The sequence below is a fragment of the Doryrhamphus excisus genome, linkage group LG3, assembly GCF_037039965.1.
Source record: "Doryrhamphus excisus strain RoL-2023G ecotype Guam linkage group LG3, RoL_Dexc_Guam_v1.1, whole genome shotgun sequence".
In the NCBI taxonomy this organism is placed as follows: Eukaryota; Metazoa; Chordata; class Actinopteri; order Syngnathiformes; family Syngnathidae; genus Doryrhamphus; species Doryrhamphus excisus.
This window is the reverse complement of record NC_136359.1, coordinates 16,610,371-16,637,799: the sequence shown is the minus strand read 5'-3', so window position 1 is coordinate 16,637,799 and position 27,429 is coordinate 16,610,371. Positions and strand designations below refer to the sequence as shown.

Here is a 27,429-nt window from a genome sequence, read left to right as displayed (position 1 = left end):
TACCCGAGTGTTGATAGTAGATCATCATTTTAAACCGTCGGGTGCTATGGACCAACCGGCGTCCAATATTTCCCAACTTTTTCACCCAATCAAATTTGCTTCTGTCAATTTTCTCCTAATATATCCAACATTTGGCCAATTTGGCCTACCTACTTTATTGACATATTTCAACATTTGACCGATCACGAACGATGACGACACTTGTAGCTCTTTTTATTCTCAGTAACCGTTACTGTGTTTTTACTAATAAAGTTGAATCTACACTTACAGCGCAGTAACAGTAACTGAATTTGTAAATTAAGGTGGGAAATATCAAATGAGTTGCTTCATTACTGCTATGTAGTATGTGTTCACACACGTTAATGACGATAAGCAGTAAAGAAACTGGATGGACACCAACATTCATCCATAGAGACTCACCACTTACCAGCCACACAAGTTCAACATCGACTTGGGCTGGAGTAAATGTTGTATTTCCATGCACAGTATGTTGCAGTGTCGACTTTTCAGACAGCTACAGATACAAATTGACGTAATCACCTGTGATATGTCAAATGTTGAAATATGCTAATAAAGCCGGAAGCAGCGAGACGCTCTCTCATTGGCCAACTGGTCCATAGCACCCGAATTTTGACATACTTTCACCACTCAGGTCCAGAGGACATTCAAGTCTGTTGTTTAAAGCGTTTTTTAAAGTTTTGATCTCACATAATGTGCAATATGGCTCTTCAGGTGCATTGTTTTTATTATAAATCCGAAATGAGTAATAATCCAGTTGTTGATCAAAATGAAGAGGATTCCATTGATGTTATAGTAACATATACCATTTAATATATACTGTATATGAGCTCTCAGAATATAGTTTTTCAATACACTTTAAGAATTTGGCACAAAATAAAAATACCAGTTTTTCAAAAAAAAGCAACATCTGAATGAAAACATAAATGAAACAAATTGGCAAATAAAAGGTGACAATAAATGAAAGTAGGTTTCCGGGTAGCATTCACAAAAAAACATCAATATCAATGCAATTCATTTGACCACATTCATAAAACAGCTTGAAAGTTGGCAACACCGTTTTCAACAAGTGGTTCAAAGCACATATAATAGTTTGATTTGTCAAAGTTTAAATCTGCCAAAACAATACAACAACTTTTCTTGTCATATTTTTGCAATGTTCAAAATATACTGTATCACAAGCAGGCATTCTATCTTAAGTGCAGCTTTCAGTTGTGTTGGTCGCGTAAAACCATCACTCTTTTTCTCTTCTTAATCTTTACAATGTAAACAAGCAAAATCATCTATATATTGTAGGCAACAAAACTCAGACAAACTATACAATGTTGTGATTAAACGACATTATGGAGCAATTCAAATAAATAAAGTGGTTCACTGAACAAAAACGGAAGAGAACAAGCACGCGACATGAGTCTTTAAATATTACACCATGACTTCACAAATAATTATGATGAACACAATTCACACACATACTTAACAAGGACATCCTATTTGGCAGAAAGGCAGCTCAAGAACACTGAAAACACTGTCAATATAAAATAGCTGACATGGTACTCAGCTCTACATCTCAGCTGTGTGTGTGTGTGTATGTGTAAAAACAAGCATTCATTCCTTCCTTCACATGAGCAGAGGAGAAAGGGGGAAGATAATATTTTTTAAAACATCATTTAATCATGTAAACCTTGACTGCTAAAACAATGAACAATATACAACTTCATAAATATGCTTAAAATTTGGATTCGAAATGTGAAACTACAGGATTCAGTGTATTCGGATTAAGATTGACACTTAAGTGTTTTCTGTAAAACACATAACATGTACTTGCAGATACTGACAATTACTGTATCAAGTGTAATATTCTCATAGATCTGTCAACAACACAAATAACATAGAGGATAGGGTCAACAAGGCTCCAAACAATGATTGTAAAGGCATTTTGTAGTATGTGTGTGTGTTGTGTTGCTACAGATGACTTGGAAGGAAATAGAAGCCGATATATACCCCTCCACTGCGATCACTTGTTCTCTATCAGCATCTGCACCTTGTACACAAGATCTCTCGCCAGGGTCAAAATCTGCTTGATGTTATGATGCTCGGCCATTTCTGAAAGAAGAAGACAATGTTGAGCAGTGCACTCGTGTCTAATACAGTATACAAACCTCCTACAGCACATCAGATCAAATCCTGCCATTTAATGTGTGGTTCAGTGTGGACAGATCCATTTACCCCATGCTGAAAAAAGACACCTACAAAGGCATCAAAGCTTGGCTTGTGATTCTTGTGTTTCACTACTTAACAATGTTGTGCAAAGAAGTATTAAGGCCATGCTGAAAAGAAAAACAAAAATTATGAAATATTATGAGAAAAACAATCTTAATTTCTTGAGAATAAAGCCTGCATTTACCTGAGTATGACCACTCATTTGCATATGGTCGTAAAACCTTTGGTTTGTCATCAATCAGAATGTTTAATAATGTTACCTGACTAATATTTAGAGTACTGCTAGAGACAGAAAGACAGCATTTGCTAGTGTGTTTAGGTTAGTGTAGGAATTCTGACATATTATGCTCATTTTTCCACCCTTTGTATTGAGTTGAGGTCTCCTATAGAGCAGCTACACACAATAACATACACAGAAAACTTTTTAGATTTTCCACAATCTACACCTATTCCAGCTGTATTTCTTTGTATTTCTTGCCAACACCTCTGTTTTAATTTATTCCACCCACGGCCCGCCTGCGGGCACGCCCAGTCCGCTGTGATTGGTCACACATAAGGAAGTCCGCCTTTCTTTGACATCACAAAGGGGCAGTTTTACCACGAGTGTTTTGAGCCATCCCAAACTTCTTTCAGGGCCCACTTCCGAATGCACGAACCTCATTATCTGAAACTTTGGTATCGTTTAACACGATAATACAACATTCTAACGACATTTATAGGTCAGAAAAGTGGAAAAGCATCATAGGTCCCCTTTAAACTTTTTTCTCATAACATTGCAAGAATTCCTTTTTAACATTTTTTTTCTTTTCAGTGTGGCTCTAATGGTCCTTTAAAAAAGCCCTAATGTCAGTCACCAGGAATAACATGCATGAAATCTAGTGTGAAGCACTGTAAGGGATGTTGGCAACAATACATTGTGTTTTACCGTTGAAGAATTTAATAATTTCTGTAAAGTCCATGTTGTTTTCCAGGATGATATCCCTGTAGATTTCCACAAGCGCCAAAGCAATGAAGAGAACGAAATGACTAGAAGAGGCAAACTTGGCTGCCCAGATGGTTTCCCAGACTGCAAAAACATCATCGTAGACCAGCTCTGCAAGAAAAAAAAGTCATAGAAGATCAATTATTTTTATGCAGCTTGTTCTCATTAAGGTTACAGTTGAGCTGGAGCCTATCCCAGCTGACAGGGGTACACCCTGGACCGGTCAGCCAATCACAGGACACATAGACAACCATTCACACATTCACACATTCACACCTATGGACTACTTAGTCGCCAGTTAACCTGACATGTATGTTTAAATAGGAATACCCGGAGAATTTTTTTTTCTTTGAAATATGAATGAATACAAAGACTAAAGACTGTCTTTCTCCTCTAATTGGCACAAACTGTCATTTCATTGACCTCTCTTGAAGTCTAGGAGAAACCAACGGTAGCAAAAGTAGAAGTGGGTGTAGTCTCCATTCTGGTGCATCAGCTCAAATAGCTCTGAATCCAGGATCTATGCAGAATACAGAACATGGAAAAGAAATTGGATTCTGCAGAAAATATGGATGAAGTTCGAGGCAAATGAATGAATTTCATTTGCAGCGACTATTACTTATGAATCACTTATGAATCAGGATGTGCCTGATGCTGCCTGACCTGGATCAGTGAGCGCATGTTGGCAAAATGAGTATCCATCGCTCCTCCGTGTGGAAAGTTCTGATTCATCCTCTTCATAAGCTCTGTGAAACAGCTAAAGGCCAGGGCCTCTGAGAAAGAGAGAAAACCAGATAAGAGGCAGGAGCCCAAAAGCAGAAGGCCTCGTGTGATGGCTCACCGTCATCCAAAATGACCAGAAGTGGTGCCAGTAGGTCACACATGCCTTGAACGTAGCCGATGTCAAGGTGCCTCCAGATGTAGCTGTAATTACAAAAATAAAGTACAAATATTACAAAAATAGTCAATTTCACAGGAATACATTAATATAATGACACTACGACCAGGATGACGGTATCCCAATTTCTGCATCTGAGTCGTAACAGATGTGCCTTTTACACAGAACACAGCCAAGACGCAAATTGCCACAACTCTTGAGTGTTTTCAGAACTACAGCATCCCATGGTTTACTAATAAAATACATAAAGTTATCAGTGCCAGCATCTGGTGTGACACAAAAATACTTGGACAATGACATGCTCTGCTCTGCCTCTAGAGAAAGCCTACGGTGCTGTCAATGTTGTACCTGCACATGATGTTACGTAGCTTCTCCAGGTTTGCAGGTGTAAAGTACCAATAGTTGCGGTCACAGCGCTGCACGTCCTTTTCAATGCGGTGCAGATTCAGCGTATACAAGTCTAAAAGCTCTTGCTGAAAGAACCAAAGCAATAAACATATCCTTGAAGTCACTGGTTAATTAGTCAACTTCAGATCTTTTACAAAATGGCGGCACATACAGAGAAACCCCCTTCAGCAGACTGTTGAGAGTTGGCTTCAGTGGTATCTGGACATCCGTCCAGGGACTCAAAGTGAGGGTACAGGCTCTCCATCTCTGGTTCTTCAGACAGTATGGACTCTGTGCCTTCCGGACTTGGCTTTTCCTGTCTCCCCTCCGGTCTCAGATCTGTATAAGGGGCAGAGTCGTCTGAGGAAGACAACGGCTCACAGTGAGCCTTCCTGCTCCAGGGCACAATGGACACTTTGGCTTTGGGAATCTCTTCCATCTCAATGGCTGAGGGAGAGTCATCTGACTCAGTCAGGACCTGAGCTTCTGCCTTCTGAGAGGCACAGTAGGCTTCCCTAGCTTTTGACACTCTGCTGTCTGCTATGAAAGACTTAACTTCTTTGATGCCGGTTTCTTCTGTCACCTCATTAGGTGATTTCTCACCCAGGTAGGATTTGTCTTCAAGCTTGAAGCATTCAGTCTGACATGTTTCTGCGCTTTTCTTTTTGTCTTCCTTTTTCAGTCTTTGTTCTTGGGATTCTGTAGACACTTCCATGCTATTCTTATCAGGCACTTCTCTTTCTTGAATGTTGAGAGAGGCACCATCTTCACATTGGGCCTCATCTGACTTCTTCAACTCTTCCAGTACGTGTGGAACCTGAGTCTTGTTCTCATCAGGTTTCTCCAATCGCTCTATCAGCCCCGCATCCTGAGGAGGTTTGTCTAATGGTCTCTGAGCAGCTTCAGGTGCAACAGTGTCCTCTGTGCTGAGTGAGCCGTCCGACACACCGGAGGTGACTGAGAAGTTGCGGGACGAGGGATGTCCAGAGTCTGGAGAAGTCGTCCCATTCTGGAGCGTCCCATTGGACATCTTTGGCACCTGCTTGGCCCCGTCGCTCTTGGATTCTGTCTCAATCTGCTCCACCTCTTCTACAGATTCAAAGACCTGCAAAAACAAGCCGATGGGAAGAAGACTACTCCAGGGGAAGGTGTGGGAGGATGTGAAGAACTAGCAGGTAACATTCAGTGTTATTCTCCTCTTATGTTGTAGTGGATTTGGATGATGAGGTTGTTGCAGGTGCAGTGTGATATGAGTTTTATACCTGTGTGCTGCTGCTAGAGTCACTCTGTAGACGAGCCAGACTCTGCCTGTCTGAACTCTGGGAGGATCGGGACTGGGCGATAAAGGAAATAATACCAAATATGATGATATGAAATATCTGCAATCAGCATTAGTCTGACTGTATTTTTGCTCTTGAGCATTGGCCATATTAAAAAAGGAGAGTCACACAAGCACAATTTGTGCGTTCATTAAAACTTAATAACAAAATTGTGACCTGATCATAATAACACTAGCCCAACACTGAATATACTTTGTATATATTTATTTAACTTGGCATTATAATGTGCTTGACGTTTCTAATGCTGACTGTATGAGTTCCTTTGTCACCTCATTGCTGACAGTTGAGTCACGATGGACCATCTTTGAACTGGTACTGTCCATGCTCGCCCCAGAGGAGCACTTGGCTAAAGCTGCAGCGTGCTGCTCCTTCTCTCGCTGCCGAACGATCTCCTCACAGCTTCGCCATTCACGCATGGTCTTCTGGTAGCATACTCGCACCTGCTCATCCACCTGCAGCAAGATATGAATGCTCACTAGGGTGGACAAAGATGTAAGGGGGGGAAGTGACACACCTCCTTCCTCTCTGCTTCAACCATTCCAAACTGGTAATGCCCCAATAGGAATGGCCACACTTCCTTACGCAGTGAGGGATCCACACCACCGAAATAGACCAGACGAAGAAGCTCCTGCTCCTTATAAATCTGAAAACAAAAAAAAATATATATATCAGACCTGCCAACATGCTTTTTTTGTACATTTTGACCCTAGTAGGCTTTGCTGCGTTCCAGAAACGCATTTTTACTGGTCAGGTCTCTGAAACCTGGATAATACTCTTGTGTTGGCACCAGCAGACGCTACACCACTCCTCGATCTACAAACCCTCTTGGTCAGCTTGGCCTGGAGTGTGGCCTGTGGATAGTGACTTGCTTGGATTGGTGCGTCCTCGGTTCCGTCTCGCTCGGTTCCGGTGGGGTTGGGGTGTGTGCATGTGGGGTGCCCGTCCTTCTTGCTTTGCTGCACCAGTACACATACATATAGGATTTTGGGGGCGTGGTGGGGAGTAAAGGTCTGCCTCGCCGCAGCACTTCTGCTCATGCATGTCTCGGACTCATTCACCCCTACAGCTACAATAACACTCCTCTCTTGAACTACCACCATTCATTTGCAATGGAGGAAGCTAACAAGCTAAATACTTCAAGAGAGTAGTGGTTGCTCACGAAGCTGATGTGACGTCACACACTCGACTCAAAAAGCTATAAAAGCAAGTGTTTCATAGTCAGCCACAATGTGACAAAACATATTATTAATTTTCTTCCCATTATTAATATTTTAATATGATTTCACATTTTAATAAGTCGATTCCTGAGTCAAAAACATGTGTAAGATTCATGGAGCTGATGTACAGTCCTGATTTGGACATTGACAGAGCCATTAGCTACACTTCATGCACACTGCTGCGAAACTAATGATGTGAGCAACACAATTAGCACAATATGAATATGGATGAGTGGCAAGTGAGGTGGGGGGGGGGGGGGGGGGGGGGACGCTGCAAGGGGACATGTTTGTGTGCATGAAGTGCTTAATGTTAAGTTCATGCAATGCTTACTGTGCAGTCCTGAAGGAACATCTGCCACACATCTGCAGTGAGTCCTTTGTAGGCATCACATGGTACACTGGCTGACACAATAGTGTGATTGACAAGAGCCGAGAGGTGAGTGCGTACGGTGGACAGGTGACGGCAGTATGCCAACCCTAGTTGAAAACACAACAATAAAAAATTTAATTCTTCTTCGAAGGCTAGTGGAAATGACTTAGTGTACCCGGGGAATGACGTTGTGTACCAATGTACTTTGTAGACTGTTCATAATTCAAATATAATACAAAACATTCTGTATTCCAGAAGAGCTTTTTATGAGTCCTAGAAGGGATGCACAGAGCGTTATGAATACAATAATCATCTTTTAAAACATCCTGTGCCTCACATTTAGAAACATGTCTACAATTCATTTCTTTTCTTGCACATTTATATGCTAACCTCACACCCCAAGTAAGCTAAATACACACAAATGCAATGTTACTCATGTATTTCTATTCAGAGAAGCATAAATTCTAAGAGATTGTATCCACAATGATTGACGGGGGCCAGACTCCCTTAGACCACCCCAAAGATTCTCAAGATTCTGAGATTCTCTGTGGTGCCTGAACAACTCTTTCACTTTGAGCCACATTAATCCTGCAACTGGCATGTTCAACTCTGTCCATGCCATCAGGGAAGACAAATATTTTGGGGGCACGCAACATTGCTAAATTTAGAGTTGCCCTACAGTAAGTAAATCAAGCCCAGATTAAAAAACTGCTTGGACTCATCACAAGATATGGCCTTTTCCCATTGCATCTTAATATGAGTTTCCCAACTAACAACAGTAATAACAATAAAAAAAAAATAAATGTATTGTCTGGTGAGTCATAATAATCCCTACAGTAATTGTCTAAGGTTTTTACCTTTTTTATACACAGTATTTGGGAATTTTCTTTTTGGCCAAGCAGCAAGGAGTGCTTCATTTTGACAAATCCTTTTGGCAGGAAATGCACGTTTTGTTATTATTAAAGAATGATGGTCCAATATGTCCCCTAAACCCAGGGGCTTGTGCACTGTTAATTGACTGGAACTGCCAGAAAACAGAATGTTAGGATTTAGCATTACAAGTTAAAAGGAGTATATTTGTTAGTCCACTGTAAACAGTAAATAGTGTGCAGGTGTTCACATACAGCCGTAAAATGCCCGTGAGATGATCTGATACTTCATGTTGTCACACAGCAGCTTTAGAGGAGTCCTGTAGGAATTAAGAAAACAGCATCACAGTTCTTATCCTGTATATAGATTTAGAAATTGCATATTTAGTACATGCAGTTGTTAGCAATTCAATGCCCCCAATGGGTATTCATTTATTTTAACCACAGCTATCATATAGGGCAAACAAGCACAATAACCTGACTGTTTCCATTACCATTTTATCTGCTTATTATCTTATTGTCCCCACACATTGTCATGCCACTGGGGTAAATGTCACACATTTTCCTGTCCACCCCAGCAGCCACTTTTGTTGTCTTTGCATGGACAAATGTAGCCAGCCAGTGATCGTGTCTCTGCAAGCCTTAATTGGTTTATAAGCAAAGCCAAAGCTTATCTGTAGCTTTCACATGATTATCTCTCACTCACTCACCTCTCGTGGTTGCACCCTTTAGGTGCGGAGCCATCGGAGAGGCTACCATGGGAGCAAGACGAGCATGAGGACTTCCTGAGACTGGGATGCCACATTGCAGAGCCCTGATCCATCAAGTCTGGTGGAGTCACTGCAATAGCCCGCACATCATTACCGTCACAATCAACACAAAATTGCTTCCTGTGCATGGATATTAGCAGGAGATGATTGAAGCGTTTCAGCTAAGATACAATTATGCTGTTCAGTACAGGAAGACCGTGAGATTCTTAACGGTCTACACCAGTGGTGTCCAAAGTGCGATCCAGGGGCCATTTGCGGCCCACAGCTTGTTTATTATTGGCCCGTGGTATATGGAATAAATAAAATTAAATACTAACAAACGGTAAAAATTGGATGAACGTTGGCTTTGAATATATGTAGATTGAGTTTTCATTTTATAAAATAGAAATATATAAATGTGGCCCCTGATTTCCTTTAAATTTTTCTGTGGTAAAAGTTTGGGCACCCCTGGTTTACACTGTTTGCAATCTGGATGTGCACATCTTTAAAGACTGGAAACCAACTTGAAATACAGCATGAAGGCAGCAAGAGCAATAGAAATCCAGCAAGTAAATGCCATTCCCTGCTAAAGACCTATATTCAATCCATCAGTTGTCAATACACAAGCTAATCGAAGGCGACATTGTCGTAATGCATCTAAGAAGGTGTCTACACAAGGTAACAGGATTGTCAGAGTGAGGCGGTGGGGGTTTAATACCGGGACACATTATTGAGCATGGCCAGAGGCATAAGGCATTTCAGGAGGATATTGGATGGTGGGAATGGAAGTCAATCAAAGTGACAAGACAAGACAAATTGTGATAGTGTTACGGCATTCTGGAAATGAGACAGGTTCCTCCAGATACCTGCATGAACTCTTGTGGACACAATGAGACTTTGGCTTAAAAGGAGACCGTCCACGCAACATACGTATGTCCAAAGTTTTCCCTCTCTAGCATGAAAAATCACAATGAAAAATACAATTTCTGTTTTAAAAACACAACCATCTCACCAAAATCTGATAGGCTATTTGGAAAGAGGATGCGGAAGACATAGTCGGTGGCCTCGTCCTCTTCTTTATCTGAGACGGAGTCTGTAGACCCTGACCCCTGAGGAAGCCTCTTCCGCAACTTTGGAAAGACTTTGCCCTGCAGTAACAAATAACATTAAATTAGAGACACAAGAGTCGTACAACAACACAAACCTCCTCCAAGGAAAAAGCATTTGTTAACTTGGTAATCAATAATGGAGGCCTACAATATATAGTCATTACAATTAAAGGAGTTTTCATCCTGAAGCAACATTTCTTCTGCATCAAGGGAGCAAAACGTAATAAGGGCTTACATAAACACAAAAAATCTAACCTAATAAGCACTCTTGTGTAATGTAGTATGGGATTTTCTTAATGTTATGTTTAAATAACTGCTCCATATCCAGATGAACCTTTGACATTACAGCTTCAGTCCCTACATGCATACACAGCACATTTCTAAGCTTAACAGGGATATTTGAACTGTTCATAATTTGTATATGATGCCATTATTTGCCATAAAATCTAATGGGATCATCCAGGAAGGAAGAGCATTTATTAGGAAAATCAGGACTAATTCATGTTAAGTTATGAGAAATGCAACCTCTTGGCAGTTTACACAAAGGCAGAAGAATAAATCATTCATCTATATGAATGTAAGATGACGAGTGTTTCCAGCATACGCAAGCTTATTAATAGTCGCTGAGCAGGCGTGGGCGGTTTCCATTATTCCGTTTGCCTGCAGACAAAACACTCCACGCAATCAAGAATGTGTGGCGGTGCAGTGAGAACATTAAGCCACAGATTTAGCCTTTGAAAGGCTATCTATTATTGATTTATTGATGTGCTGCAAATGATTGAGTACTTAAGGGTGTTTTGTCTGTGACATGGGATAACACAAGCCATTTGAATGCATCAGGAGGAATGACCTCAGGCGCTGACCTTTCCTCTCTGAGACCAGAGCGGCGGATCCAGCTGGCCGTGAGGAAGCAAACCATTCTCCAGACAGGACAGGAACTGGAGCAGGTGGCCTCCTTTAGGGAAGCGAAGGGGAGGTCTCTGGATGCCATCTTGACTGACCAGCACCACTGTGCCCCCACTATCGACTGCAAGAGACATATGGGATTTAATTAAATGTTACCGATATACTTCAATGGCAGGAAATTGGAAATTTAGCCTGGACCCACCTTGTTGATGGCAGTGCAAGTACACTATCTCTTCAAGAGGGATTGTCATGGCATAGTCCCAGTACACACTGCGTAAACAGAGTCATTAAGAGACTTAGCAGCAAAAGAAGTTTGTATTTAAATGCAAAAAAAGTCAAGCTTGTGCAAAGACATAAGCAGGCACAAAGCTTCTTCTTCTTCTTCTTTCTCTTTGGGCTTTTCCCTTCAGAGGTCGCCACAGAAAACCAATCTCCTCCATCCAACCAGGTCTTCTGCATCTGTCTCTCTCACACCAACTACCCTCATGTCCTCCTTCACTGCATCCATAAACCTCCTCTTTGGTCTTCCTCTACGCCTCCTACCTGGTAGCTCTAAAGACAGCATCCTTCTACCAATATATTCACTATCTCTCCTCTGGACATGTCCCAACCATCTCAGTCTGGCCTCTCTGACTTTATGTCCAAGGCCTCTAACATGTAATGTCCCTCTAATGTACTCGTTCCTGATCCTATCCATCCTGGTCACTTCCAATGAGAACCTCAGCGTCCTCATCTCTGCTACCTCCAGTTCTGCTTCCTGTCTTTTCCTCAGTGGCACTGTCTCTAGACCAAACGACATGGCTTGTCTCACCACAGTTTTGGATACCTTTCCTTTCATTTTAGCTGAAACTCTTCTATCACACATCAGGCCTGATACTTTTCTCCACCTGTTCCATCCTGCCTGCACACGCTTCTTCACCTCCTTTTCACAATCTCCATCGTTCAAAAGGTACAGTGCAATAAAGTAGCTTAGTGGTTAAAAAAAAAAAAAAGAAAAACAGGTATGTACACACACACACACACACACACACACATATATATATATAACATTGTTGCTAGATGGATCGACAGCATCTCTGTCAATAAACCACCTGCAGGCTGCCTGTCTGCTGAAAATAAGCCTAATCAGATGAGCTATGTTTACTCTGCATACAGAGCCCTTTCGTTCAGTTCAGTTCAATTTATTTGTCTCCCTTGGGAGAAATTTGGTTTACAGGCAGGATACAGCTAGCCACACACACTGCATTATTCAGATACACCCAAGTGTGCACGTTTTACACTTACAGCAGAATCTGCATTCTACACCATATCAACATCGTCACCTTCGTTCGTAGTCCAAGTCCCCTACGGAACCATTCATGAGCTGGTTGGGTGTCCACTTAAGTGTCATGAGGTCAGCTGTCTGATGCAGAGAGAGGTAACCTGGGATAGCCTCCATGTCATCCCTCTAAAAACATTTGAGGGGAAAAAGTAAATCTGCAATGATTTACTAGAGTGGTTATATTGATAAAATAGCACACAGACTGTTGGTTAAAGCACTCATCTAATTAGATCTTTCAGAATATTAATTCCAAAGTTTTTATTATTAGAAGGATAAGCAGTAGAAAATGAATGAATGAATGAAAGTTGCGCAGGGGTCGGCCACCCGCAGCTCTTCAGCCTCCTTTTGGTGGCTGCCCTAGCAGCGGGGAATAGCTGACTCTCCCCAAGGCTCTGATAGTAAACGTTGCCGACCCCTGCTACTATATCGTATAGTATAACATACCGTATTTTCCGAACTATAAGTCGCTCCGGAGTATAAGTCACACAAGGCCAAAAATGCATAATTAGGTAGAAAAAAACATACAGAAGTACAAGTCGCATCTTTTGTGGGTAAGCTATTTGACCAAAACAGACATTACGTCATCCTGCAAGGCAAGTTCCAATATTAATAAAAGAATAGCCAACAGGCTGAATAGGTGTGAGATATGCTAACACAATGGTTATTCAGCTACACAAAAAATAAAAAAATAAACATGAACATGAACAGACTGGACAGTTACTATAGTTTTAAGTATAGTAACTGTTTTGTTTTCTTCATCATCGTTCTCAGTTGTCTTTGTAAGCTAACGTCTACTCTAAATATTGAATTGTTAAGAAGTAGGAGATATTGGTGCAAAAGTCTAGAGTGCCCTCTTGTGGCTGAAATTATAGATATTTTTTCATTTATAAGTCGCTCTGGAGTATAAGTCTCAGCAACAGCCAACCTATGAAAAAAAGTGCATAGGTTTATAGTCCGGAAAAAAACGGTAGTTTAGATTAGATTAGATATACTTTTATTCTACTGGCAAAACTTTATGAGGAAAATCTTACCGGCTGAACCAGCACATTGTTTTTGCCAAACAGCAGCGTCGCCCTGTTGTTTTGATGAAGTGACTCCACGTACTCGCGTGCTGATGGCGACGGAGAGGGACGCTCATCCATGCTGCTGCTGGAGTGGCGCTTCTGGATCTGTGACGTTCACATTTCTCAATATTAGGCTAAATATAAGTAATTCAATGAGGAGAGAGATAGCACTGCTTAAAGCACAAATACACTCTTTTCACATACTAATATATATATATATATATATAAATACTGTATTAGTATACTGCATGTTATGCTTCACACCTACTGTGCACTGAATTGTACACAATAATTGAAATCTGACGCACACTTACACACAATGCAGGCCTTTTAGTTGGAGAGTCCTGCCTGCAGTGACCACTGTGGATGCGATGCCTCTGCACTAACTCGTCAGCTGAGGGATCAGTCCAGAAGTGGTCGGCTGTCTTCATCTTTGTGTACTCCAATGCACAAGGTCCGACTGTCATGGTGGAGAGACACAGTTTTAAATAACAACAACGTGCATCTAGCTGTAAAATGATGTGCATCATTTCTTGAGGGATTTTAAATACATTCTTCATTATGTACCCTGGCAAAGCCTGATAAGATTCAATACAAAAGCTGTATGTAAATGGTGGATTAACAAAGACAATTATGTTCAGTTTTACACTGTGAGAGTCAAACTAGGCTGCACTTATCTTTTGTTGGCTGTATTTATGAAAGAAAAAAAATTGAAAAGAGATTGGAAATAGATTAGGTCAATGTGGGCACTAAAGGTATTAAGTCGGATTAATATTGAAATCAAGGTCCCTGCTGAGATGTGATTCACACAAGCACTTTCCAGCTTCTCTAACAGTCAAGGTATGATTAACACCACAGGGAAGGGTGAATACAAAAGCTTTCAGCTTGAAGGCCAGGCCGCCCCTTAGAACACCAGTAACCCAAACTCTCATGTACACATCAAATACATCCATGTTTGTTAGAAAATCCCAGTGTATTAAGTACTCAAACTTATAAAGTCACAAATTACCCAACAAAGAAGCAAGGATAGGTCCGTCTACAGGGTCCATTAGAACTGCCTCTTTCTCGTAATATTTACTAGAAGACAGATAAGGCAAAGAAGGCGGTTGAAGAGGACAGAGATAAATGGCATGACATTTCCCTCTTTGTAAAGCACCTGCTGTTTTCTACCAGGTAGAGGACAATCTTGTCCAGCACCTTCTCGAACAGAGCTGTCCGGATCCAGAGGTTCTTGATGGCCTTTGGAGTAAGGCTGGGGAGACGAGGCATTTTGCGCAGGCTGTCTTGGCTTTGTAAACTTTGGCTTCGTCTGCAAGAACACATCACAAGTAACCAAGCGTAACATGATCACATTAATGAACAGCAAACTGTTACTGTATGTTCTGAACATCTCTCACTTAGTCTCAATAATTTGCTCCAGCTCTTGGGCCTTCTTGCACAGCTCCTCAGCCGGGGCATAGCTCTTGCCCACCTTCATGAACAAGGCGGCAATCTTGTTGCTTCGAAGAAAGCCGGCCGCTCGACGTTTCAGCCCATGCAAAACACAAGCCTCCACCGCAGCTGTTTGGACACCGCAACACAGATTGTTAAAAAGTACACACAAGTGGGTATGTTCCTATTACAATAAGTCTCTAATTTTTGTCACAAGGCTACAGAAGACCTTCATATTAATGCTAAATGTTTTGATTCAAAATACCACTAAACACAGATGCATCGTCTTTGCAACAGGTTTAATGCCCTATATAAATTAACAGAACGGATTAACTTGTTATGTAAATCAAGGTGTTTCAATTACTTTTATTTTATTGCATGAACTAAATAAAATGCATACATACACAAAGGCTTTCCACTGTGCAAGTGGCATTTGGACCTAAAAGGTTACTGTTAGCATTGCTACCAGGGTATATGTAAATGTATAATTTATACTGCAGTTTTATTAGAATATATTTAACATTAGTTAAGTAAAAATTTGACACCTGAAAAATAACATAAATTGTAAGCAATGTCAATATTTCCAAGCACTTGAAGGAAATGTGAAATTCGTCTTGCAGCCACATATTAATCTTTACAGTTTATCCAACATCTTGATGTAGCCAGTCTATATCGATGACATGATAACATACTTCACAATCACTAGACTAAGCAAAAAAGCAGGCTCTGCTAGCAGGCTGACGTGGCATCGCCTGGAGCTGTGTTGACATTTGAGTTCTCTTCAGGACTAATCCTATGGCTCTGTTCACATGGGGTCACATGGAAGGCCATGGTTACCATGACAACCCCTGTTGATAGAGCGATGGCGCTTTAGAGAGGCAAAAGCGAGCAGAGGCTGGGAGGTGGGTGTGGGGGGCTGGGGGGGGGCAGAGACTCATCAGCATCACAATCCGTGTTTCCATCATTCTGACTGCTTCAAACACAGCTTCTCATCTCCTGCATCCTGCCGTTCTGTAAATCTGCACCAGTGGTTCTCTCTGTCACCGCTGCAACCACAGTGGCTCCAAGCAAGGTTTAACTTTAATGTCGCCAATGAAAGTGTCACTTTCATACAAATTATTCCTTCATAAACTACTCTGCATCAACCTTGAGCTCATCTCTTCGTTGTCTCTTTGTGCTGCTTGTTACCTAGCATCAACACAGCAAGACAAAGTGCAACCTCTTGTGATGATATATAATCGTTTATTTACTGTATTAAACAAAACCATATATTTTGTCAAGTATAACTTCTGACAGATACACAGTTCAGTTTCTGAGCCAAAAGTGGAACCACTGAGTGTATCGACAATACCACCCTAAGTAATTTAATCTGGGGCCATTTAACACCAGTCACATCATTTAGTTTCATGCCACGCTCCATTCATTGCGTCTCGATGGTTCTGCCTTCCTGCAGTGGTGCATCAAAGTAGCCACGATGGTGGAAGCTAATTGCTCCCGAGGGAGCTGGCTGAGCTCCTCTCCCATTCTCCAGTTGTTCAAATGTAGTCTACACAGACCACAACCCAAAGAGGGTAGTAACAAGATCCAACGTGAGATGGCAAAAGGATGAGGAAGAGGAAGGTGGCTGACAACAAAGCAGCATGAAGAGTGGTTTTTGCCAGCTGCATGGGTTCCATTAAGAATAGATAAATGACATCGAGGAAAGACTGACCAGTTTGGCTTTTAAGATATCCAGTGGATAATGCTCATACTGGGGAGGGATAATGTTCATACTCAGGGCAAAGAAACCTGATGACACTATTAAACACAAAACCAAAAACTGTTTCATTAAATATACAACACACTAAAGGGTTGTGTAAAAAGAGATGGCCTCAAGATAAACTGTAATAAGAGATGTGAAGAGAGCAGCCTGATGATTAGGATGTCCAATACCAATTTATGAGGTTCATTTCCTCTCAGGATGTATATTCTCTCAGTGGATATATTATTGTGCATCCTTGTCTTTCATATCACTTTGCAGCAAAACTGGCTCTCTTTCGTGCCATTTTCTCTCATTTCCTTGCAGATCTCCAGTGCATTTTCACCTCCTAAAATGTGTTCATTGGTGTGAAATAAGGATTAGATTGAATTAAATGTCACAGTGACCACAGCTAAGTCCTAACTGTTCTGACACCTGTTGGGGAATAGGCAATTATAACTTTCATATATCCCCATTGGTGGCAAATTACAGTGAACCATTACAGCCATCTACAATATGTCTGTTATTTGCAAGCATGTGATTATATTTTTACACCGATGGAGAGTTGACAGGTCATTTAGTTTTTATTCACTTTCAGTTGAATACTGTTGAAAATCAAAAAATAAGCCTCTTATGTATTATTTATGTGAAATCTGGTCCTGCTTTCTTTTAAATGCAACATAGGCCAAAATAATTGTGTTGAAGGTTCCCAATTACTTTCTGTCATGCCACCGCTGGGAGACAAACATTTTTGCACCCCAACCACAAGTTTAAATATTATTGACAAACTGATACTGTCTGTTTATTTATCTGTACTGTACAAACTGAACTTGAAACTGAAACCAGCAAATTAGGCACAGTATGTTTTTGTTTTCATTTTAATGCTAATATTTATTCTTCTAATAATTATGAATTCTAATTAAATTGTATTATAATTCCTACTTATTATTACTAATAATGTTTGTAGGGCTGCAGGTGTATGACTCAGGAACAGATTGCACTCAATTTACATTTCCTATTGGGAAAAATGGACTTGAAAAACAAAAGTCAAGCTGAAATGGATGGTGACTGGGGATCTACAGTCTATTCCAGCTGACTTGACAGACGGCACACACCCTGGACACTTATCTAGTCAACTGTAGGGCACTTAGAAGCTCCACTGTAGTAAACATATCAGTTTGTGCAGTCTGAGCTTCAAATGACTCACTGTGAACTCCACAAATAAATCTTGTTTGGTCTGAACCCCACAGCTTGTACATAGGCTGTGTGGTTCTCACACACAATAATAACACCATGTTTCACTGGCACCATTTGGTGGAAAAAAACAACAACTTGAAATGACTACTAAAAAGTGTATTATTGCTGCTGATCCAGAATTTCCTTCAATTTAGCCTCCAATTTATTTACTGTATTCTAAACCTAAGAAAGGGTTTAAAACAGAACGACAAGAAGGACAAAGAAGCCAAAAACATACCACTTCCACACTGAATAGATAACTGAGTAGATAACTTATTTCAGTCTATCATGCCAGACAATTGTGATCTAATGTAAAGTGTCAATAATGTAACATTACTGATGCTTAGTGGCCAGAATACTACATATACATTTGTCCATTATAATAATATGCCATAGTAAACAAAAAAGGCATTATTTATTAATTTTTAAAAAACGTGATAGAGTGAAGGAGTGATAATTGAACCGCAATACTGTGGAGGCGACTGTATAGTCCGAAAGCTGGAAAGCTCTATAGTCGAAAGCTCTTGAGATCATACAATTGGGAATTTGACCAAAATGTTAATGAAACATTCATTCATTTATTTTCTACCACTATCCTCGCAAGGGTCGCCGGGGGTGCTGGACCCTATCCCAGCTGTCTTTGGGCAAGAGGCGGGGTACACCCTGGACTGGTCGCCAGCCAATCACAGGGCACATATAGACAAACAACCATTCACACTCACATTCATACCTATGGACAATTTGGAGTCACCAATTAACCTAGCATGTTTTTGGAATGTGGGAGGAAAGGAGTACCCGGAGAAAACCCACGCATGCACGGGACAGAACATGCAAACTCCACACAGAGATGGCAGAGGGTGGAATTGAACTCGGGTCTTGGGTCCAGGAAACATACACCACTTAAAAAGGTGCTATTTGATCCAAATACTTTTTTTCCTACAAAAAAAACACACCACCACCTCATGTTATCAATATGCTTCAGGGAACTGATTGTACAAAACAAATGTCTATATTCTTCACAATTCCGAGTTAAATAGAATGAGATTTGTTGTTGAGCCTGAAAATGGGGAGTGGGATTAATCACTCACTGCTCATGCACACACACACGCATGTCCACTGTATGCACGCACATATGCAAACACAGTCTGATCCTGAGAAAAAACGAACAAGAAAAAGCAGGCAATGTAACATAACTTGATCGGGGTTCGGCAAACTGCGGGTTTTGAATTTATTTACATATGTACAGGGAGAGGGCATATTAACAAATATTTCTGTTAATATGCCAGAATTAGCCAAAAAGGCTATCATCTGTAGTCCTCAGTCCTAAAGTATATTACATTTAAAGGGGACCAATTATGCTTCTTTTATTTTTCTGATCCATAAATGTATTTTCATGTTAAACCACGCCAAAGTGTAAGATACATTTGGAAGTGAGCCGTGAAAGACGTTTCGAATGGATCTGCCCGCTGCAGTTATTTCTAACACCGCGTTCTAATGACATCACTGCAATCCAGACTTCCTTATATGGGCTGCAGATTGCCTGCACTCAATAAACGCAAACCTGTGTATTCAGAGGTCCTCGGGAGCGCTTGGGAGTATGACCAATCACAGCGGAGTGGGCGTATCTAAAGGAGGGCAGGGGCTGGAGTAAACTAAACAGACCGTTTGGGTGGGAAGCAGGAAGTCCATGGAAATACTGCAGAAAGAGGCGCAGAATCTGGAAGATCTAGAAACCTTTCTGTGCGGGTTATCATGTGTAGCTGCTCTGTAAAATTAGCATAATAGGTCCCCTTTAATAACAGGAACAAAACGGGCCAACAATAACAACATCATACCAACACGCAAACACATTGATTATGACCTTTAAAAAAAACAGTGATTAACTTATTTTTGCACTTGTATGAAGTTATTTAAGTTTTATGATGGCGACAGTTAGAGCATGGAACAGGTGATCCTATGGAAAGATTTTAAAGAGGTAAATGGAAGGACCTCTCCATAGCAGGCTAAATAAACATGGGTGTGATACAGCTGTATGTTTGCTAACTCACCACAAAAGGAAACAATATGGCTGCTGTCTTCATGAACAAATTTCCTGGTGACGGCTTCCTCCATAATCTGCTTCACCTGTCAATGACAAGGCAGATGCTGGATGACTCACTCATTACTATGCCACAGCTGCACACACGCTCTCTGAGGGGCTTGATGAGCCAGTGATAAATACATTTTTGAGTAATTACAGGGGTGTGAAAAAAAGACCAAAAAAACCCCCCAAGAAAACAGAAAAGACAAGGTAGAATAATGAGACACTTTGGGGAGAAGCGTGGTTGACAAGTTAAAAGGGAGTGGGATGAGTGCTAAGTTGCTGTATGAGGCACTAACTCTCACCCAAAGGATTTGGACAAGGAATCAAAGTGGTATGTACACAGTCCATGTGTTTGGAAGTAAAATAGGGTTGAAAAGTGTCCACGTCAAACTCTTTTCTACCTTTGGGGGAGCAATTGATTGGGTTAGATCAAAGCCTGACGACATGTTTTCAGGCCAAGTTAAGAAAAAGAAAACAAGGTGAGATACGCATGCTCACGAGGTAAAGCTCATAATTGGTCGTCATGGTGATGTACCGTGTCCCCGCTGTCCTGACAACAGCTAAGGAACACTAGTTAAGAAGACCTAATAAATCAATCACCATGACGACATGTCCCTACGCGAGCACTGTTCTTCAGTTGTAATGCGGAATATGAACCAGGGCACAGGGCTGCATAGACAGCTGTAATCATGCAATGTCTAATTCACTTCCTACACTAACAAATATTCTCTCTCTTCCTGCAGTCCCATTTTTTTTACAATCCACATCTATCTCAGTGATCCACTGGTTTGGCTACAAGACTCACCATTACCCCTCAATGGCAAGCACAGATCAAAACTGCGAAACTTTTTCATCCATTTTCTGTACCGTTTAATCTCACAAGGGTCCCGGGCATGCTGGAGCCTATCCCAGCTGTCTTCTGGCGAGAGGCGGGGTACACCACACTGGTCGCCAGCCAATCACAGGGCACATATAGACAAATAACTATCCACTCACATTCATACCTATGGAAAATTTGGAGTCGCCAATTAATCTAACATGTATGTTTTTGTAATGTGGGAGGAAATCGGAGTACCCGGAGAAAACCCATGCACGCAAAGGGAGAACATGCAAACTCCACACAGAGATGCCCGAGTAGGGAATCGAATCCGGGTCTCCTAGCTGTGTGGACTGCGTGCTAAACCACTCGAACAAAATCTTACAAAAAATTATTTCATAGTATTTCCACAAGTCCAAGATATACGTGGCCATCTTGCCCAAAGACAGCTGGGAAAGGCTCCAGGACACCCGTGGCCCGAGTGAGGACAAGCAGTGTAGAAAATGGATGCATGGACAAAGTTTACATTTAAAACTGTTTGCAGCAATTACGCTGTCTTAGGAACAATTAATTTTGTACAGGTTGGAAAACTGTGGCCCAGGTTTTCTATGCGCAGGAGCTTTTGTTAAGTGCTAGTCGTGTAATAAATAATTAAACAGTCCCAAATAACAGGAAATTTCAAGGGTTGACCATTTTTTAATCAAAACACACTACTCGCTACTACCCTTGACACTACACATAATTTACAGCTAAAATATCAATATAAAAATGTGCAAAATGTAAACATTAGGGTGCAAAATGCAAAACATTTTAATATAAAGATTGAATGTTGCAGGTTTGTGGTTTGTGGGAAGCTTGTAGCAAGGGGAGAATCATCCATCTCAGGGACAGACCTTTTTTCCGGCCTAAAATACGACAATTTTGAAAACTTGATATTTATTTATTTATCTGTACAAACCGAGTTGCTGGCACCATTCAAGCATGAAAAAAGACACTAATATGTCTGCCAATCTTGAAGAAAGTATAGCGAGTATAGCCCCCCTGCTACTCAGTCACCCAAACATTATAGAAGCATTATAATATGTAATAAAGATTGTATTTTCTGCCCCATTTGCTAAAAGAATGTTTGGGACATAAAAGCAGCCGTACCCTTTATTTTGGATTAAAAAAAATATCTACAAAAAGGAAAAACAAAAACAAGCGAAAGGGAATAAATGTATTTCGGTTAAAGACATCCATCAGTATATAATCAGTTGCCATTATGCACATTTGGCTTCTTTGCATGAGCAGCATCGGTATCTACCGCATCAACAAAAATGATTCATGCTACAATACCCATAAACACACATCCATGATTAATTCATCAGCCCGGTGATGTAGACTCATTGAATTTTGGCAGCTGTATTTTCTCATCTGTTTTATCTGGGACACGGATCATGTCTCAGAAGTATTCATATGGAAAAGTGTCCAAACACAGACAGCCTGCAGGTTGCTATGGAGACGACACATGTTGCACAGTACATAAGTTTACTACCTCTGAGAGGAACTCAAATGAAAGCAGTCCTTCAAATAATAACCTCAGTGTAGCTCTGTTGTGTAAATGACATTTGAGATGTCATTTTGGCATCACTCAGTATTTATGGAGACAATTTAAGAGTGCTAAAACTAAAGTAAAATGCCACCTTAACTTATCTATTTCTATTTACAGTCAAATTCTCAGATAAACCAATGTGGCAGCTTGATGAATACATGTTGCAGCAGTGTGATAAATAAGGCTTCTCAACTCAGTGCACCCTGAAAGCATCAGTCAAAGTGATAAAGGACCTGCAGGCTATTCCAATTCACTTGTGCAATAGCACAGACAAGAAAAAAGGAGAACCATCCATTAACATCCAACCTTCCATTATTAATCACTGAGGTGGCTGTTACAGGCGTGTTAAGCCTCTACTCAAGGGGTGGGCCAATTACAGTGGTACCCCTGTTTTCATATGAAAATATGTATGTTTTATACAAAGCCTTGGTTATCATACGGCAAAACAGACTAGCCCATTTGCCTGTGTATCATTCCGTGGAAATCAGTGCCCAAACAGAGCATCCATGCATTGTTGACTCAGTTCAGTCTCTGTGACAAATGGACTGTGGACACTATTATAGACCAGGGGTGCCCATTACGTCAATCGCGAGCCACCGGTAGATCACCAAGGCAGTTGGGGTCGATCGCGTAAATGTCACTTTGTTGACATCAATCAGCTGACATTAAACTCCTCTCCTGATTCGCTCGTGCTCGCCCCTTGGTGAAAGCCGGCATCATCGCTGAACAGCCACCTGACAGCGAGGGTGACTCCAACAATGATGAGAGGGAACCCGGCATGTTTGATACAGAAGATGTTTGTATCAAACATGATTCAGAAGATCGATTTGTTGGAGAAGATTAATGAAAAAATATGGTGAATGTATTGTTAAATAGTAGAATAAAGTTCAACTAAACTTACGGTTTTGCTTTTGTTGCCTTTTGTGCTCGGGAGTTCGTACATTCAGTAATTCACCTCGGAACTATTAAAGTTGAGGGTGTTGCCACCCAAATGGTTCAAGCAGTAGGAAGAACCATTTTGTTGCGTTTTTTGGACTCTCTCCTCTTGCTGCAGTTAAGACTGTGAATTCATGTTGAATTAGAAAATAAAGTTTGCTCCTGCATTCAAAACTCCACCAAAAATTATTCGGCCCTTCAAGCGTATGTTTTAGCATGTACTTTATATATGCATTACGTACAGATATAGACCCTATAATTGAGACTGCGACAAACAGCAAACCAAGAGCAAAATAGCAGGTAAACCCATATACATTTGCTCATTAACTGCTCATTCCTATTGCAAACAACTACTGATTGTACAGCTGCATGACAATATATAAATAACTATTTCCTAAAGAAAAAACATCATACTACAATGAGGCACTGAACATAAGTCCACCACAAAGCCCAAGCAAGCACATACCAAACTGAAAATAGCTGACAATGCAATCTCTGCGCAACATCAATCTTGACTTGGCCTTATTTTACAGAATCTATGAGGCTGCTTTCCATTTTAATTCAAAAGAGAAGCATCCATCATTGTCATTCACACAGTGCATCTTTAATCATAGAAGGCATTACCTAAACTGCCGCAGTAGCGGCAGCTTGTAATTCAGTTTGATTATAAGTGATATATAACCTAATATAAGCGGAATACCTTCTTTGGCATTCTCCCACTACAACCGTATCACACATCATACCAAACCAATATTTATTTCACCTAAATCAGTATAACAATCTTCATTGGTATCTACGACAATGATAAGGTTTGATGATATTTGCTATTTCTATGATGTCTGAAGCTACTCCTTATCAAGCAGGCAGTCTTTAAACTGACGACACAAAGCAGTAGACAGTACAGTGAGACTGGAGACTGGTATGTTTATTAATCATTTTCTCCCAGCCTCTCTCCTTTTGGCAACAAACGTGTGTTTGTGTCCGTGCACAGAAAATAACAGGCTGCAGCACAATCAGTGGAACACATAGTGAGACGGAGTGGTTTTATTTGAAAGCTGCGGCGCTCTCATTCAAACCAATTTTTGTGCCAGAAGTTGATTCTGCTGCCTCAGACACGCCATGCTCTCTGGATAATGGTACACGTTATTGGACAGTGCATTTGAGTGAACTGAAAGTATATAACCAGGCGGATGAGAAAAACATGTGACAATCGGGGACACCCACATGTGCTATCAGCTGCGGCTCATAAGGTACACCTCCATAATTTTATTCAATCAAAAAATGTTATTATTCATGTAGTAGTCCCAATCCAAGTGAAACCAAGACAGGAAAATCACCCCTGACTACAACAATTTAATAAATTGTTTCATTTTTTTTTAATTACAAGATAAGGACGTCAATGCTGGAATCTCCATGGTAACAAGGTGATTAAGAGCTTAAGCGAGAAGCTCCTTAGAAGAACAAACACAGGGAAACTCCAACCTCTGCTAAAGCCATAATGACATTTAGTCATTTAGTCAGCCTTCATTACAAATCATTTCCCATTTACAATTCCGTGAATGGGTTTGATGATATGGTGATTAAGTTAATGTTATCTATTTTTGGCCATTAAGAATTTTCAAAAATCATGGCTAAATTATGTAAAATACAAATATAAGGCAATCAAAAGATGCATTCAGAGACGTTGTGAAGATATGCAGTATTCTACAGTGGCTACACACAAGCCCCGGACATGAACGAAACATCATGTCATGATAAGTCAGACAAAATAAAACAAATGCTTCCAGCTCCAATAATGCCGATGACACTCAAGTGCCAAGATGGTATTGATTTAGTTAGATGCCATTCTAGTTTTCATACTTACTCTTCTGAGAGAAACAAAAATCAATTTGGATGCTGTTTTACAATTCCAAGGAGCTGTCTGACCAATTTAATGCATCTCTTGGCATCCTGAAATAGCATTTGTTTCAGCTAATTTTATAGTGTGCTGCATTACTTTGTGTCCATGTTGGTTTACTGGTACTATAATTGTTTTTAATAAACCTGTTTACATGTCACTAATGATTTCTATTGACTTTTAAGACAATACCTGCATTTCATTGCAGTTTCAGATGTATAGATTTTTATTTAACTGCATGTTACTGCAAATTGCTGGCAGCTACAAAGAGTTTGATGCGCAGTATACTAAAAAGAGTAAAAAACAGTACGATTCTTGTCACTCATGATGTCATGCAAGACTTCAGCAGATCTCATGAGATTTCAGCTGAGTGAAATCTAAAATGATTTTGATTTTTTCTTCAGCCTTTAATTATGATGCCATGCTGGTAGAGGAAAACTAACGATGAGCAAAGAAGTGGAAGTGAAACCTATTGCTGCCCAGTATGATATCGCTAGAGCTGGTATTTTTATTTTATTTTAGTTTATAAATACTGTCCACACCAAAGTCTTGTATGTACGTTAAAAAGTCACAATGCATTGGATTGTATACGCCATTGATTGTATACATTTCCATTGAACTCTACTTATGTTTTACTATTCACTATACTAAATATTTGTGGCAGAGGACAGGAAAAATATGTGAATAAAAGGCTAATTAAAATACAATTATGTATGGTTTGTTTTGAGTATGTTTTTGTGTGTTACTGCAGTGACCTGACATGATGATGATGATGAGGGATACTGGAAGGACAAAGCTGAACAAATCAACAGAGTGACTTCCATATTTGTTTCCACTGTACATCATTACCACACACCCATGCACGCACGTACACACGCACGTATGCCCCACTGAAACAACCAAATGTCTTGGTTGACAAAAGATTGCAGTTTCCTTTGGTGTAAACTCAACAAACACCCGCACACTCCACCCCCTTCGTACTGCCATTAGTGTCATACTAATAAGACTGTAATAATAATCATTATTATTGCCCCAGTTAAAATCTTAATGGAAAAAGATTGTACTTTGTAAGATTTGAAGGAGCATTCAACACGACATTTAACAATCGTCGTGGTGACAACAGAAGAAACAAAAATACAGTCAAAAGTGTCGAGCCAGGTTCTGAAGGCACATAACTTGGCTTAAAAATGAAATTGTTTTGTACTAAGCTGAAAACACCCACCTCTTTCTTGACGGTACGCAGCAGCTTCTGGCGTGTCTCAGCTTCTAACGAGACAAAACAAACATATGACATTTTACCGTAAAGCCAAATTTCAGTAGTATTTCTGAGCTCAACGGTGAGGTAAATGTGTTAATAATTGAGATGTTCGTGTCTCCCACCTGCCATGATTGTTGCCATGGATCCAGTGGTCCTTCCGCGCGCAGCACCTCCCATCAAACAAGACCTGCGACTTTCAGAAGTGGCTCACGACTCCGCCTCCTCCCTCTGAAGACACGCCTCTTAAAAAGACAGGCACCATTCCATACCGTAGAAAACGGATATACACGTAACATGAATGCAATAATACATACACATCAAACCATAACATCCGTCCATCTATTTTCCATGCCGCTTATCCTCACTAGGGTCGCGTGTATGCTGGAGCCTATCCCAGCTGTCTTTGGGCTAAAGGCGAGGTACACCCTGAACTGGTCGCCAGCCAATCGCAGGGCACATATGGATAAACAATAATTCGCACTCACATTAATATCTATGGACAAATTGAAGTCGCCAGTTAATCTGAAAGGCATGTTTTTGTTTTTTTGACCCCTGGGATAGATGATCCAAAAAAGCGGATTTGTCATTTTCCAGGTTCCCCAAAAACAGACATATTGTAGATTGCTTTTGTAAACAAACAAGGCATTGTCACAAGGGGACCAATTTTGCAAAATTTCCGACCCTTTGTATTGCGTTGTGGACTCCTATAGAGCAGCTGTACACAATAACCTGCACAGAAAAGTTTCTAGATCTTCCTAAATCTGCACCTATTCCAGCTGTATTTCCTTGGCTTTCCTAAAAGTTTTTTTTAATTTATTCCACCCACAGCCCACTTCCAGGCACGCCCACTCCACTGTGATGGCCACACTCCATGAGAACAGGGTGAAATCTTCACAGTGCAGGAAGGCAGGTCTCCAGCCTGTATTCGGGAGTGCCCATATAAGGAAGTCTTTCACGCTGTGACGTCACAGTGACCCGATGTTGGAAAAGCT

At 40.7% G+C, this 27,429-nt stretch overlaps 1 protein-coding gene across 3 annotated transcripts; it reads right to left on the bottom strand.

Moving 5' to 3' along the window:
• Nucleotides 1-819: 819 nt before the first annotated feature.
• On the bottom strand, nucleotides 820-26,656 carry sgsm1a (small G protein signaling modulator 1a). 3 transcript variants are annotated; one of them, XM_058071169.2, is made up of 25 exons: nucleotides 26,560-26,656; nucleotides 26,402-26,445; nucleotides 19,904-19,979; nucleotides 14,848-15,010; nucleotides 14,607-14,759; nucleotides 14,460-14,527; nucleotides 13,765-13,910; nucleotides 13,418-13,555; nucleotides 12,388-12,512; nucleotides 11,268-11,335; nucleotides 11,023-11,186; nucleotides 10,063-10,198; nucleotides 9,012-9,141; nucleotides 8,557-8,621; nucleotides 7,394-7,539; nucleotides 6,360-6,488; nucleotides 6,115-6,297; nucleotides 5,768-5,839; nucleotides 4,678-5,610; nucleotides 4,467-4,591; nucleotides 4,062-4,144; nucleotides 3,884-3,993; nucleotides 3,644-3,740; nucleotides 3,164-3,331; nucleotides 820-2,121 (listed from the first exon to the last, which is right to left on the bottom strand). In XM_058071169.2, the coding sequence occupies exons 1-25, from the start codon at nucleotides 26,612-26,614 to the stop codon at nucleotides 2,033-2,035; spliced, it is 3,666 nt and encodes a 1,221-aa protein (XP_057927152.2). In that variant the 5' UTR covers nucleotides 26,615-26,656; the 3' UTR covers nucleotides 820-2,032. The 3 variants fall into 3 exon arrangements, with proteins under 3 accessions (XP_057927152.2, XP_057927153.2, XP_078645892.1); XM_058071170.2 differs by lacking the exon at nucleotides 5,768-5,839; XM_078789766.1 differs by lacking the exon at nucleotides 19,904-19,979 and having other exon boundaries at nucleotides 26,560-26,619.
• Nucleotides 26,657-27,429: the final 773 nt, after the last annotated feature.

What these genes read in the sequence shown, in the direction of transcription:
- sgsm1a (XM_058071169.2), bottom strand. Translation starts at nt 26,614, where the DNA reads ATGGGAGGTGCTGCGCGCGGAAGGACCACTGGATCCATGGCAACAATC. An exon ending in CATGGCAACAATCATGGCAG is followed by an intron (nt 26,446 to 26,559) that starts GTGGGAGACACG and finishes TTGTCTCGTTAG; the next exon opens with AAGCTGAGACACGCCAGAAG. An exon ending in TCTGGTCTCAGAGAGGAAAG is followed by an intron (nt 10,199 to 11,022) that starts GTCAGCGCCTGA and finishes TTGTTACTGCAG; the next exon opens with GGCAAAGTCTTTCCAAAGTT.